Source organism: Hypomesus transpacificus, unplaced genomic scaffold (genome assembly GCF_021917145.1).
Source record: "Hypomesus transpacificus isolate Combined female unplaced genomic scaffold, fHypTra1 scaffold_254, whole genome shotgun sequence".
NCBI classification, from domain to species: domain Eukaryota; kingdom Metazoa; phylum Chordata; class Actinopteri; order Osmeriformes; family Osmeridae; genus Hypomesus; species Hypomesus transpacificus.
Genome location: NW_025813781.1, coordinates 84,345 through 99,356, shown reverse-complemented (window position 1 = coordinate 99,356; position 15,012 = coordinate 84,345). Strand labels below are relative to the sequence as shown.

The 15,012-nt window shown below is 46.3% G+C and overlaps 3 protein-coding genes across 4 annotated transcripts in view; 2 read left to right on the top strand and 1 right to left on the bottom strand.

Moving 5' to 3' along the window:
* tpk1 (thiamin pyrophosphokinase 1) overlaps positions 1-1,844 on the top strand; it is a 40,570-nt gene extending 38,726 nt beyond the window's left edge. For both annotated transcript variants that reach the window (XM_047014509.1, XM_047014510.1), the window contains exon 9: positions 1,199-1,844. In XM_047014509.1, coding sequence (XP_046870465.1) covers positions 1,199-1,353 — 155 coding nt within the window. In that variant the 3' untranslated portion in view covers positions 1,354-1,844. The remainder of the gene's footprint in view (positions 1-1,198) is intronic.
* On the bottom strand, positions 1,682-4,716 carry LOC124462842 (protein transport protein Sec61 subunit gamma). The gene is made up of 4 exons (XM_047014511.1): positions 4,620-4,716; positions 4,122-4,225; positions 3,927-4,029; positions 1,682-1,844 (listed from the first exon to the last, which is right to left on the bottom strand). The coding sequence occupies exons 2-4, from the start codon at positions 4,213-4,215 to the stop codon at positions 1,835-1,837; spliced, it is 207 nt and encodes a 68-aa protein (XP_046870467.1). The 5' UTR covers positions 4,216-4,225; positions 4,620-4,716; the 3' UTR covers positions 1,682-1,834.
* A 641-nt stretch (positions 4,717-5,357) lies between these two features.
* On the top strand, positions 5,358-13,762 carry LOC124462843 (ras-related protein Rab-18). Its single transcript, XM_047014512.1, has 7 exons — positions 5,358-5,631; positions 6,980-7,035; positions 9,193-9,254; positions 9,675-9,747; positions 10,196-10,314; positions 10,918-10,984; positions 11,797-13,762. Exons 1-7 carry the CDS (start codon positions 5,564-5,566, stop codon positions 11,970-11,972), a joined length of 621 nt encoding a protein of 206 aa, XP_046870468.1. The 5' UTR covers positions 5,358-5,563; the 3' UTR covers positions 11,973-13,762.
* Positions 13,763-15,012: the final 1,250 nt, after the last annotated feature.

The window sequence follows — 15,012 nt, the reverse complement described above, 5'->3', positions numbered from 1 at the left end:
GGATGCGTCGGGAGGGCACTGTTCCTGTGGTTGACCTTGTTCTCCCTACAATATCCCCAGTGTCAGTCCTCTACGCTGCATTACCTGCCGGCAGGATGAGCTGCCGTCTTCTCCCCGGGGTAATATCATGGTTGTTCACGTTGCTTTGAAGCAGAATGGCGTTTTCTGGCCCTCTTTGATGTCCGCCCGGGCCGCCGGCGGACAATTGATTCGCTTCGTTTTCCCGCTTTTCTTTGTTCCTTCTTGTTTGTTTTCCTCTGCCCAGGGAGAAGCAATGGACTATTTTTGTGATATTTATTATATGTATATATACTTCCCAAAAAAAACACACCCCAACCACATGTTTATTTTGGGGGGGGACGTTTGAGTTTTTTTGTTCTCCTGAGGGCCATTCAAATGAAGCAATTATGAAACGCTGAGCTGATGCAGCAGAACAGAGTTCTCGTCCGATTGGAGAACGTCAGGACACCGTCGAGCACGACTGTGTTCCCTCCTGTGAGGGCTTCACGCGTGACGATGCCGATCAAATCCCCGCGCGAGACTTCCTTTTCAGTACCAGTCAGTCACATGACACAAGCACAGAGCATGCGCTCACACAAGTATAACCCAGTCGATAACTCCTCTACTCCATTTGATGCATCCTAGTCCTGGATGTTGCAGTAGCACCGACAAGGTTTGACCGCACTGTAGCTATGTCGGTCTACTGCACTTACAAACATCCATCCATCAACTCCTGGAATGGGCACGTGTAAAGTTAGGGTTGTGGTGATCGTGTTTGTGTGCTTTGGGCTTTTCCCGCTCCACAATCAGATGTGGTGTTCTGCTCCTCCACCTCTGGAGGACTGGCAAGTTGGGCCGTCACCTTGTTTGTCTCCTTGGTTACACTCTGCTTGGTGGTCAAGCATGAAGCTACTCTGTGTGTTTGTGTGAAGTAGAAAGTGTGCGAGTGTGTGTGTGTGACAGAGAATGTGTGTATGTGTGGGAACTCCTCAGGCCCCAGATTAGTGGCTAGTCCAGGTCGTGGCTGGTTGCTCCAGCAGAATAAAAAGGTCTCCAGGCAGAGTAGAGGCTCCATCTCTGACCAGCCCTCAGTCCCTCTACTGGGTTTCTGACCACTCCAGTACAAGCACCCGAGTTCAGACACCATCTCGGCAGAGTATTCATTGTCGGGAATTTGTGTTCTTTTTTTCCCCAATAGAGGATCAGGTGTTGCAGTTCGGGATACTCGTCAGTACCTCCAACACCTACGAACCTGTTGCTCCCGGAGACGCCAGGAAGCCCGTCACCGTGACGACGGACCGGCCTCTGCTCTGGAGCATGGGCATTCGCCAGGACAGCGACGCACGAGAGTGAATGACAAACTCATCGGGGACATCCAAATAGTTAGGAGTGGATTTCTCTTATGGGGGTTTTCAGATACTGTGTAGTTGTTGCCTCAAACCACAGTGTGAAGAGACTGGCAAGAGGAGTCACTCCTACACTATTGAGATGCACCCAAGAGTGTTTATCTGTACTAAAGACCTTGTTCCAAACCAGAAACGTAATCGCAGCCCAACAGCTGTTAAAAGGCTGTGTAAATCAGTATTGATGGTCATATTTAGAAGAGCTGGAAGTATCTGGTTTGGAACCAGGCCCATGCTGTGCCTTCACCAGAGTCTCTTAATGAACACGGATTGTCTTCTATTTTCAATCAATTTATTAACAACAGTCACAGTACAAACTTTGTGCGCAGAATGCAAAACATCATCCCTCACACATTCATCCATTCCACCCCCACGACTGTCCCACCGCACCGGGTGTCTGGGTAGCGTAGTCCTGTCACCCCTCTGCACGTTCAGCCACCCCTGGGAGGAGAAGCAGAGAGAGAACATGTCAGTGTTGCCAGGCACTAACTAACTAAGGCAGTATGTGTCAGACTAACGACTATTCTAGAAAGTATGAATGTCTTTTAAAACTAGAGACGAAGCCAAACGTATTCACTCCCGCGCCGAAGACCTGCTTTATCGACCCGAGCGAGCCAATCATTGTCACTGTGCACACTGAGCCATCCTAATTAAATCTCGTATAGATTTGTTTTTATTTTTGTCGCCCTATTGGGATCATTTAACCGCAGACTTCACATGATTGCGCTGAGGAACACAATTGCAAATCAAATGGAAATGACTTGAATGTTTTCTATCCGTAAATGCGCTGAATAAATGCCCGTGTTACCACAAAGCTGTTGTGTGTGTGTGTGTTTGTGTGTTCAAGGCTGCGAGAAGAACACGTCAGAAATACCAGCTGTGGTTCCTTTTCTCACTAGACAGCTAAGCTGTTGGAGCACCAGCGCTCAAATACCAAATGACTGTCCTCCATCTGTGCCCCTCAGACGGTTGTGACCGTGTGACGGCTGTGACCGTCAACCGCACGTGTCGATTCATTTCCCAAATGAAATGTAGAAATGATCCGAGGGACCTTGCGGCTCGGTGGTAGGATGTTTGATCAAGAGGTTGCAGGTTTGAAACCCACCCCTCTTTGGGTACATGCGTCTGCTAAATGAACACATTTCTACTCAAATTCACGTGCTTATTAGATGCTCTTCTGATACGCGGGTTTTCTATACATGTGTGAGGTTGTCTCTTGCTGTGGTCAAGAGGTCACGCAGCAGGTCTCGGACAATACACATGTAGATGGGAGAATGTGCACTTTTACCTTTAGAAAGAGAAACCTACAGAAAATAGTATAAACGATGAGTGATGACTGCACCACCTGTGTGTTGTTCTTCCTATGCCTTAAGTTGTGGAATCCCTACCGTTTAAGGACATGTTTTGGTGGTTACTATATTTGTATGGTCCAGCTCATGCATTTAATGTCCCTCTGAGAGACATGTTTGTCAGTCATGCCAACCACTTTGCCTGTCGTGGTGACCTGATCCGAGCAGCTCGATTAATAAACGAAGTCAACTCTTTTTCATTGTGGTGCGTTCCTTGGCCCGTCCTCCAACAGAAAATCATTTAACATCTTCTGTATGTCGCTTCTGGATAATGATAAAAAACGATCTGGTACATGAATAAAATATTTTCTAGAATTTCCTTCCGGATTTATAAAGTGAATTGAGCTCTAGTTAAATCGATTCATTACCTACATGATATCCACTGTGCACAGTTGTCGGATAATCTCAGTGTGGTCTCTGGGACAGGAGAATTCCCGTCGACAAGCAAAAAGTCAATCTCTAATGATTGGATCGACCTCTAACGATTCCGATCAGATTGAATGAGGAGAGCCACATTCTAGCGTGTCAGTGGGGGTTGTCAATCATGCAGTCACCTGTCTCTCACCTATTCTGCTGTATGGCGTCTCTGTCACTCCTTTTCCACTAACGCAAACCTAGGACTGGTGTGTCGCTAGTGGAGGTTCGCAGTCGGATCAACTTTTAAACCTTCGAAGGACCGGTTTGCTTTTCCACGGACCAGAGAGCCCTGTCGTAATGCGCAGGCGTATACTTTCCCAGCAACGCTAGCACCAACGTTAAGCACATCAATAACAACAGCCTACAGCTGCTGTCCTAATGGCTTGTTATACTTATTGGTCAGCCAATGTTAGGGTTAAGGCTCAAATATTTCCAATGGAAAGCCATTAGAAGAGCGCTCGCTGGTCACAGTTTTCGATCAGTCACCAATTTCGGTACAGCACCGGTTATTTTGCTGTCGAAACGCAACTGGTACGAGATTGGGCACGGTGTCTGATTCGGCCCTCAAACTGCCTTGGTGGAAAAGGAGTAGGCCCTAACTGACTGGCAGGTATACAGAATAGGTTTGTAGGTGCAGAATTGGTGGCTTGTCTATCAACTATGGATAAGAGCGTCTGCTAAATGACTAAATGTAACTAACACACACGCACACACACACACAGGGAAATGTTCCATGGGTCACAGATGCAGTACTTACACAATAATGTTGTTGATGGGGATGTGGATGAGTTTCACAAAGAAGCCAATGAAGCCCATGATGGCAAATCCAATAGCTGTAGCCATAGCAATCTTTTGGAACTCTGAAACGTCACAACACATCATTTTTTAAGCAAACATGGTTTGCAAATATCGATCAGTCGGATGTGTGTTTGACTGCGAGAGTGAGACTTGCCTTTTCTGTCAGGTTTTGTACATCTTTTGACGAGTCTTATCGAGTCTTTTACAAACTGCCGACTGGGCTCGACAAACTGCATAACCTGGTCCATGGTGCTCTGGCTGCATAGAAAGTGCAAGGGGCAGATCAGATAGACTGCTGAGCTGACGTTGTCTTAACATCCCAGTTAGTTAGTTAGCTATGAATTGCTATACTAGTTCTCAAACTAGTCTCTATGTCAGGCTAGGCATTACATGAGTTGATTCCCAAGCTTGGCATTTCCACATCAAGCTAAGCTTGTTTACATTGAAATGTAAATAATAGCCAAAATAGGCTGTTTAGACAGTTAAACTGGCTAATTCAGTTACTAGTACTGTACTGTACTTCTAGCTTGTGCTAGACAGTACGAGTTGATGGTGCTTAGCTAATAAACACATATAAACCTTAGGGAAAGACTACACGTCGATGATTAAATGATTGCAAATTAAATATATGTAACAAGAAAACGTTACTAACCTTGAACACTCGATCAATATGTCCAAGAAAGGGGGAGCTGAAGGCAGCCACGTAGCTTTCGGAACCTTTTTGGATTGAGAAGGGATGACGTCGGGATCTCACTTCCGGTTGATTTAAAAAATACTTTTAAATAAAGGTTGAGACTAACTGTGTTTTTATCATGTCAAAGGTAAAATGTTATCCCCCCAAAAGGTAGGAAAAGATACAGAATACAGTTAAATAAACGTTTTTTTTTGTTTATTTGTTTTTTAAGTGGAGGAAAAAAACTACAATAGCCTGTTATTGACTGGTGAAGAAGACAATGTGTCTCATAAGTAATGAGTCATTAAGGTGGTCTCTGAAAAGGACAATGTATTGTGGTGTTTGTATAATGTATTGAAGAGTGGCTATACAAATACAATTTGATTCGTTTGCCTCCTGGATCCTTTTGACCCCTATGTTGAGGGAGCACAATCATTTGTTTTTTCAGCCTCACTAATTGAAGGTCTAGACACAAAACAATAAAGCACCAGTCAACAATGATGAAGACTGCATTAAAGTGTATGTTCTAAAAAACGTTTGATTGTACTGATTAATAAAAAAAAAACAGAAAATAGCTATTTATATTTTTACAATAGAAAGTTCGTTTATTTATTTATCTACTTATACATGTTTATCTTGATTCTTTTTCATAAGCAGATTTTGAAGAAGAATATCGATGCTTGTTTTCGTTGTAGTAACTACACCGGAAGTGCATGAAGGAATCCGGATGTGCAAGAAAGTTATCCGTGTTCCCAGTAGCTATCAGACAACTCTTTGTAATACTAGAAATATAGCTTGCATAAACAATAGTATTTGATAAATAACTAACTACCGTAGACATTAAAAGTAACTTACTAGCCAAGTAGTCATTAAATATAATATCCGTTTCCGATAGCCAGAAGGCCGGAATATTTTAAAAGGAGATGGACGACGACGTACTAACAACCTTAAAAATACTGATCATTGGAGAAAGTGGTGTTGGGAAGTCCAGGTAAGGGCAATGTTAAATTAACGGACAGGACTCTAGGGTCATGTTGCAGTTTAATCCCGTGCAATGTTTTGGGTTTGGTCAAACACTCGATGCTAGCTTGCTACATCAGACTGCTGTTTTGTTTGAAGCTGTAGCTCTATGGATGAGAGCTACAAGCTATTGTCAATAGCTTAGCTTACATGTATTATTAGCCTGCTACTGTATGTAATGTATAACCTGGAATGTAACAGTTCAAATTATGGATTCAATCCATGTAAAGGCTTTTTTTTTTTTTTGCGATGCTACGAACTGTTCATACTAGCCTTACGTACTGTACTGTGTAAACATCCCATGTGGAGGTTAAGATTTAAAACCAATTCAACAAAATTGCTAGCCAGCTATGAGTATGACAAACTGACACGTGTGACATAACTGAGCATGAGTTTTGAGATTTAGCAATCACAAGGCAAGGTGGATTAGGCAATTTATCCCCTAGGAACTCTATGGGTTACTTTCCACCGTAAACACCACATGGGCATATCCTTTTACTTATGCTGATTTGTAGAGTGAACGGCACGTTGTTGGCTTCTCATACAGCATCAGAGCCTAATGCATTTGCATTATATAATTTGTCTACGTTCATAAAACCATAATTTTAATTGATTTTCTTCTTCGTTTTCTTCTTACCCATGCTGTGAGGATAGTATCACATACGTTTCTACAGGAATCAATGTCATGCCAATTACAAGCACAATTTCCTTAATTGGATGATTGTTTTGATGAACATTGTGTGTGACATCATCGCTAAATCCACCCAAAGTCCACAATTATAAGAGTCCTGGCAGAATATAGAAGTTTCATTTAGCGTTAGAATTGGCCTTGGTTGTGTGCATTTCTGTCGGGCTATGTAATAGCAAACCTTTTGTTGCCTACCTGTGCACTGCATTAGACTACAGTACTTCACTGTAGACGTAAAACAATTATCGTTTCCTCACATCCAGATGATTAAACGATGGAGCTTTTTCAAGGTCTTTTTTGGGGTTCAAAGGGAAGGAGAAAGATTATCATGCAACACTGATCATGTGGTTTAACAGCTGATTAATCACAGTTAGGCAATGAACCCTGTCCCTCTCAGACCACAAGATTATGATGTCAGAATCAAAAGATAAAGGAGGGAGATTGCTCATCTTGGAGGATGTAGGTAAGGTGACAGGCCTAATTTAACCCAATCTGTAGGCCTAGCATACTGTATAAAAGGCAACAGCCTGCTGTGCATATGTATGTGTGTGTGTGTGTGTGCCTGCTTGTGACTGTTGGCTAGCTTGAGTTAGCCTGACCTGAGAGTCATTGTCTCTCTCTTCCTCCGCAGTCTCCTGCTGAGGTTTACAGATGACACGTTTGATCCAGAACTAGCAGCGACAATTGGTGAGTGACACTTTGCCCTTTTACTGTGCCCCAGAACGACGAAGCAGCCATTACCCTGTCACAGGCTGGGCTAATATACCAAATTTTTTCCCTTTTAGTGTACACGAGATTCTAGGCTGATTAAGATTGTCAAATACCCAGAAAACTCCTACCCAGTCTAGTGATTGCTGAGCTGGTAATAAGGGCTGTATGCCTGGAGGCTTTGTCATCACTGTCAGAAGAACTAGGGGTAGATACACACACACACACACACACACACACACAGGGCCAGCTCAGTTGAATGGTGAATGCCAGCTATTCATCTGCACCGCTGGCGAAACAATGTCTTTCCTGCCTTTTCTTTTACTGTACATGGTTTGGGGAGAAGGCGAATTCCTTCCCCGGGCTCGGCTCTGCAAATGATATCAGACATCTACACTCGTATGAAATGCGCTTCAAGGACAGTCCTTTTTTTTGTTCAGGTGGCCTCAGCGCCTCTTAACAGCTTGTCTGCTCCGTCGGCTGCCTCACTGCACGCAGAGATTCATGGTCCTATTGATTACACGACAGGCACGAAAAACGAGCCTAAACGGCGGCCTTTTCTTCCACGGCGTGAGATGTCCTACCACACAATGTAGCCTTTGTTGAAAGAACAGTGCTCGCGGATTCCCAGAGAGTTTGGGAGTCATCGAAACGTATTTGCTTCCGGTAGGCACGTCTCGCTACTGTTTTACTTGGCCAATGGGAGATCTCGAGCGAACAGACGTGCCCAATTGAAGCCGACCTTCCCCCCAGGCATCTTTTTGTGTGTCTCTCCTCCCCCCTCGCAAAACACACGGGATCCTTAAACACCTCTGTTCACGGCCATTCCAACTACCTACAAGCAGTGGCGGATCTAAGGGGTGGCAAAGGGGTGGCAGCTGCCACCCAATAAAAAAATGCCTGCCACCCCAATCTTCCCGTGGAAAAATATGATTTGTACATTACAGAACAATTAAATAAATAATATAAATATTAGTGTTTAATTTCAACGACATTGTTATAGCCTAATCATTTACCATAGGGAGTACCGTACCCCCCTACTTTGGGTTTTGATTGGCCTCCAGGAGGCCACCCAACAACTTCCTTCTGCCACCCCATTGCCACCCCGAATGAAAATCTCTAGATCCGCCCCTGCCTACAAGTACGGATTTGATTCCTTCCCTTTCACAGCCCCTCGAAATATGCGTCTATAAAACACAACAATGCAGTCAATACAGTCGGTGCTTGACGGAGCGTTGTGGTTTTGTGGAAGCCTCCTCTGACCAGGGTGATAGCCAGGTCCTGAGTGTGGCGTAAAGCCGAGGCGGTGGTGTGGAAGAGGGAGATAGAACACCATCACACCCCGAGAGAGAGAGAGCACCTCGGAGACCCAGACGCCTGCTGTGGCGTAGATTCCTCCACACGCCTGGCGACGGTATCCCAGCAAACCCCTCTCGTGATTGACAGCGTGCGTGTGGGATGTGTATGCCGTGTATCCAAACCACACACACACACCCTCTTGTCTTCACATCCCGTCTCCCCCCCAGTGTGTTGCCTCTTGGCTGTGGGCCGTCCCAGACGTGAAAACAACCCCCGTCCCGTGGATGCCTCCCTGATAAATCTTTCAGTACACGCTTCAAACCACCGGCCCAAATGTCAGCCTCGGCATGTTCCCAGGGCGGAGAGAGGCCGTCGGAGAGATTTACTCGTCGACTGCAACGAGGACTAAACTGGTATTTTTATGTTCACGTGCGCGTGTTCTTGACCAGAACAGGGACGTTTAAAATGACTAATGGCTCCCCTTGAGTAGTCTTACAGGTGGTGTTTATTTTCTGTTTTTACGTGCCATATTAGTTTTATCTTAGCATATTGAACCACGCGGTCCCTACCCAGATATAAATACTGACTGAGTGACATCATCATTTGAGTGTCTGTCTGTCTGTCTGTCTGAGTGGACTGGGTCAGCGTCAGTTCACTCACTCCGTGTGGTATGTGTGTTTTGACGATTCATCATCGGGATGCCCTGGCCGTTTGTCTCGGTGATGTAAAGCCTTTTTACGGCCCCGGGGGCCATGAATCACCGCCGCCGTCGAGCCGGGACGAGGAAATCACCGTTTGATAGATGTGCACTCTCGCTTTTTCTGTCTTGTTTTTAAGGTGTCGACTTCAAAGTGAAGACTATCTCGGTGGACGGCAACAAGGCGAAGTTGGCAATATGGGTAAGTGTGTGTGTGTGTGTGTGTGTACGTGTACGTCCGTGAGAAACCAGTATGCAGGCTATATCCATGTGTCTACATGTCTATCTGTGTGAGCACAGCAGTTTGTTTGCTCCATCTGTTTGTTTGCTAAGAGCGTCTGCTAAATGACTCAATGTTTGCTAATAAATGGCCACTGTCGGCTGGACTCTCGTTGCTTTTACAGTGCGGTTCGTGAACCTGCCACAAGATGGTGCTCAAGTATAGTAGTTCCCCTTCAAGTGAAAGGTGGATCTAAGGAGATGTATGCATGTGCCATTGTGGGTCTCCATTCAGCCAGGCCTTAAGTGCATGTGTAAATGTCTGGTGCGACGGTCATGGGGTGGTTGGGGGGGAAGGTTCCTCTCCCAGGTCGTCTGAAGGTTTTTGCGACGGCTGTTTCAGGACACGGCCGGCCAGGAGCGTTTCCGCACCCTGACGCCAAGCTACTACCGCGGGGCCCAGGGAGTCATCCTGGGTGAGCAGGCAGCTCCATCTCTCCAGCCTCCTGGCTGTTCCACACCTGCCCCCCCGGTCCCTCGCACACACCCCCGCGGCCGGGAGAGAGAGTGATGGCTTTTCCACACGCTCGCACACACAGACTCGCACCGACTTCACTCGACACGAGCGACAGCTGTTTGGACGTCCTACTTTTAAGCGTGCAGCAGACATGTCGTCAGGTGTAGTGTCTCTGTGGCCATGAAGGGGGACAGAGCTGGGACACTGGCTCAGGGACAGCTAAACTTCTCCACCAACTGTCACAAACCATACTTATAGCCAGTTCACAGTATTGGTGACAACAGTTTATTCATCATATGGGCCCTTTCCACATAAGAGTGTAGTATAGCTTGGTACGGTACGATAGGAGACCACAAGTAGTTGATATTTTGTGTTGTGTTTTCACCTTGTCTTCCCGTCTCCGTCAGTGTATGACGTCACCCGCAGGGACACGTTTGCCAAGCTGGACAACTGGCTGAACGAGCTGGAGACGTACTGTACGAGGAACGACCTGGTGAAGATGCTGGTGGGGAACAAGATAGACAAGGTACAGTGTGTGGAGAGGGGCTCCCCTGATTGCTCTCAGGGCCGGCCCGGCCCAAGAAGCAAATTAAACATTTGTTTAGGGCCCCGCAATTGGTATAAATATAATAATAATGCCAATCAATGGGCCCCAGTCACCTGAGGAAATACTAGGCTGCTCATCTACTCACCTAGTTTGGCTTTACTATGATACTGTATATATATGCAGATTTGCTATATACTTCCCCCCAAAAAATATGTTAATACATAGTGGACGATAAACACTTTTTTCTCATTTATTTTCTGTCATTGATTCGTATATCTGATAACAAGCCGTTCCGTGGGTAGGACAGTGTGTTTTCAGGGTAGGATTCCTCTCAGCACCTGTTAGCTTACTGTATGTTCAGTGCAGGCTTCACCAGGGTTGAGAGCCGTGCTTCATGCTGTAGTACCGGCTCTGTGTCTGCTGTGTCTGTGGACCGGAGTGTCTCCTGACTGGCTTTTCACGAGTCCACATACCAAACTGCTGGGAGTCTTCTGTAGGGCGCGTGTCCATCGAGTCAGACAGTCACATCGGCACACGGCATCTGCAATTTTTTTATTTTCTTTTTTCTTCTTTTGTTTTCAGGAAAACCACGAACTGGACAGGAACGAAGGGCTGAAGTTCGCAAGAAAACATTCCATGCTTTTTATAGGTGAGGCTGGAGGATATCCCACCACCCCCCTCCTCCCCCCCCCTCCTCCCTCCAAACCTGAGTTAAGCCTTGAGTTACGGCAGGGGAAACTGCTTTTGAAATCACTGTCATACTTGTAGTGGAATGTTTGCGTAGGTCTATTTATAAAGCAGTTTCTGACGTCCTGTCTTGCGTTAATAACTCATCGAAGACCCCCTCGCTTTTTTGTAACCTTTGTGAACTTCGGTATCGGGATTTTGACAGAATGAAAAGCTTTGGGTTGGGTTTAAATATGTGGGATTTCCTGCGATTTGGACAAAGGGAGATTTTCAAGGTTTTGACGCGTCTGCCATTCTAAATAACGTGTGATAAGAGGAAGGAGGGTTTCGCTTTGTGAAAATATTTTCCGCCGCTTGCTCCAGCTGTGGAGGTCAGATGAAGTCATCAAGGTGCAGCCATTCTCCGTTGTTGTGTCTTAATCGTCTTTCTCTCCCCTCCCTCCCTCCTTTTCCCTCCCTCCCAACCCATCCTGTCACATCCTCGATCCTCTTCTCTCCCCTTGTCTTTCTCTCCCTGGCCTCTCTGCTCCCTACCCCTCTTTCCTCTGCCCTGCATCTCAACTCCATCCTCCTCTCCTCCTCCTCCACCCCTCTCCTCTTTTTCCCCTTTCTTTCTCCCCTCTCCTTCTCCCACCCTCTCCCCCCCCCCTCCTCCTATCCTCTCTTCCCCTTTCTCCTCTCCTCTCCCCTCTCTCCTCCTCTCCCCCCATCCTCCCCTCTCTCCTCCTCTCCCTCCCTCTCTCCCTCCCTCTCCCCCCTCCCTGGTGTGCCCAGAGGCCAGTGCTAAGACGAAGGACGGGGTCCAGTGTGCGTTTGAGGAGCTGGTGGAGAAGATCATCCAGACCCCGGGGCTGTGGCAGAGTGACAGCCAGGGTCGAGGGCTCAAGCTGACCCCCCAGGAGCCCGGCGCTGGGGGGGGGCGCTGTGGAGGGTACTGCTCCCTGGTGTGAGCCACACGTGCTTAAACACACACACACTACTTACACCCACGCGCATGCATACACACACACAGTACCTAAACCTACACACACACACTACTTAAATACACGCCTATGCACAGTAAGTCGACATGGATTTTACATGCACTAAGATGGATTTGTTCGCTTCATGCACACACACACACATACACCCACACACTACCAAAAACTGACAGGGTCTGTTGTGAGTGGAGACCTGATGGATTCTGCACAGGCTGTGTGGCCGGTCTCGCTGACATGCAGGCAACACTCCCCAGCAGTGTGGATGTGTCGGCTGCACTCTTCCTCATCATGACTGCACCCTCAACTCTGCTTCTGCCTTCCACCCCTATCCCTGTCCACCCCACCACATGGACAACATGTGTGTATTAACTGGTATTGAAGGCTGATTCTCTGTTTTTCTTTTTGGTTTGTTTTGGTCTTTTTTTTGTCACCCGTTTTGTATTTCTGGAGCTTTTTACAACCGTCTTCTGTTTGTTTGTTTTCCCTCCATACGTCTCTGTATATTTTCTCTATATATGTCACGAACTTCGTCCAGTGCCAGCGCGCACGTCATTGTCGCCAGACAAGTTAGAAAGCACGACTCCGTTACACCTTCCTGCCCTGTCCCCTCGTGGACGGCGACCCAGTTAGGAGCCCTCCAGGTTGGGCCGTCTGACAGCTCCAGCTGTCCTGTTCCCCATGTTCCTCACCAGGCTACAACTGGGTCTACGCCCGCCCGGCCGGCCTCTCTGGTCGTAACAGAACCACCAAGCTGCTGGAGCCACGGTTTACTACTTTTATTGAGTTGGACTCCAAACTTTCAGCGGGTTTTGAAGGGTGCATAAATCATACCGATTGGCACCGGGCGCTTCTATTGTGTGTTCTAGAATTTTGTAGTATTTTTTTTTTGCTCTTCTTCTCTCTGTCAAAGGCACAATGCGAATGAGGTATTTTTTTCTCTTTTTTTTTTTTTTTGCTTGAACAGGGAGTGTAGCTAGCCTTTGGGTTCTGTGCCCTGCTCGCACAGACGTTGACAGGGGATTATCAGTGCCAGCCATGTCGCAGCTTCTCATAGACCAGTGGAAAAATGAAAATGCAAGAAAAAAGGTTTGCTATATTAAAGAACACCATGAGTCATGCATGACTGTTTCCAGTGGGATCGGGAAGCATGGAGAAAGGTATTCGAGGCCCAGCAAATGACTTTCACAGCACCCCTGTCTCATCATGTTCAACCTGAGCATGCGGTTCATAAACTGTCCCTTGAACACCTCTGACCTTATCCTTGAGCGCTGGAATTCTGGGAAGTGTATTTTATTTGGGTGGCCCGACCTGTTGACCCAGGATGGAAGCCTTGTAGTGATGCCTTTGTCTAAATTAATTACAATCAAATGAGCTTTTTTTAATTTGTATTAATAGCCTGGCTTCTTGGTTTGTTTTGATGGAAGACCTGAATAAACAGTATACAGTATATAGTTTTCCATCATTCGTGTAACATTTGCCTTCTTTAAACCTTTGCTTAAAGGTTGATTACATAGTACTGGATAAATAAGACATTATGCCTGATATTATTATAAGGTAGACCTGACTCTTGAACTGTTGTTTCCTGTTTATATATGGAAGCATATAAATACATGTAAATGGCTCAGTGTATTTAGGACTCTGAAATATGTATAATTCCTATATGAATTGTAAAACTGAATGTATACATATGGACATAATAAACCGCCCTTCTGTATGTATGTATTAAACTAAATAAAAAGTACTTTTTAAAGGATCTTAAAGTGGTATGTACAGTGATTCATTTTTATTCCATTTTTTCACCCTTTCATTATCACACTAACACGTATTCCAAATTGTACCTATTACGACATAAAGAGGCAGAACATATAACAAGCAAGTACAAATCTTGACAAGTGATTATTTCTGACCTCCCCCGAGGCATCTCCCCCGAGGATGCCCTGCACAGTGCCTACACAACCAGGGCCGTGTTGGAAAAGTCTCTGTTGGGTGCAGAGGAGTTTTCGCTTGACATCTTGAGCATTCCAGAGCCTACGGCATAGAGCCGCATGTTTAAACAGTGTCAGAGAACTGCCCGGCTAGCAGACCTGTGATGTATCTAAATCATCTTTCGGGCAGACACTCAGGAAACAACACTACACCCATAACTCTTTTACTCTCGGTTTGACTGGGACGTGCATCATTCCTGGGTGATTATGAAGAGGCCTGGCTGGCAGCGACAAAGAGGCTTCTGCCCTTCCCATCTCTCTTCTCCCTCTCTCCCGAGACAAGGCACAGAGAGAAAATATGTCTCAGTCAAACAACAACATAGAGACCTACGACATACTGGAACTTTCTTCTTCCAACAAGCTGCTGTGGTCTCGTCTGCTCTAGGAGCTGGGTTTCCAGGAAACTCCGCAGTTGTCCTGCAGTGAAACACTCGACAACAGGAGAGACACTGTAGTATCTCTGTAGGCACTTCATATACTGGATACATGTTATCGAACCCTTCCCATGATGTCATTCATGCCACATGCACAATTTCACATGATGTTTTTGACTACCTTTGTCACGTTTCAAAGCAAACAATCTCTTTAGTGCGTCAGAGAACCTAGTTCCCCAAGCAGCCTCTAGGTTGATGTGGTCTATAATATACCCATCCAAAAGCTAGCCCTCCTGTCCCTGCTGTAGCTACCCCTCCTCTCTCCCCTCCTCTGCAGCCCGAATTAGGACGAGGCTTGTCGGGGGACAGCTGGTCCCAAACCCGCGTGTGTGTGTGTGTCTGTCTGTGTGTTTGTGAACGGCCAGCCCCCTCTTTAAGCTAACAATGTCTGGGTCTCATTAGCGCAGTCTCCTCTCTCCTCCTCTCTGCTCCTCTGCCTGCAGCCCGTATGGGTTTTGGGTTAGCGCTTAGCCGGGGCCTCTCAAGAGAATGTTATCAAGTGGCAATGGGGCTAATAGGTTAACCATGAGGCCTGGCTGAGATGGGGATCTGTACTCTGGCAGGCTGTTCTGTCTGAGAAGGGGGTGCTAA

Bases quoted from the DNA above. Each gene is read 5' to 3' on its own strand.
- LOC124462843 (XM_047014512.1), top strand. From the start codon at position 5,564: ATGGACGACGACGTACTAACAACCTTAAAAATACTGATCATTGGAGAA. The intron at 9,255-9,674 runs GTAAGTGTGTGT...CGGCTGTTTCAG, and splicing joins AGGCGAAGTTGGCAATATGG to GACACGGCCGGCCAGGAGCG. The intron at 9,748-10,195 runs GTGAGCAGGCAG...CGTCTCCGTCAG, and splicing joins GGCCCAGGGAGTCATCCTGG to TGTATGACGTCACCCGCAGG.
- LOC124462842 (XM_047014511.1), bottom strand. From the start codon at position 4,215: ATGGACCAGGTTATGCAGTTTGTCGAGCCCAGTCGGCAGTTTGTAAAA. The intron at 4,030-4,121 runs GCAAGTCTCACT...GTGACGTTTCAG, and splicing joins TACAAAACCTGACAGAAAAG to AGTTCCAAAAGATTGCTATG.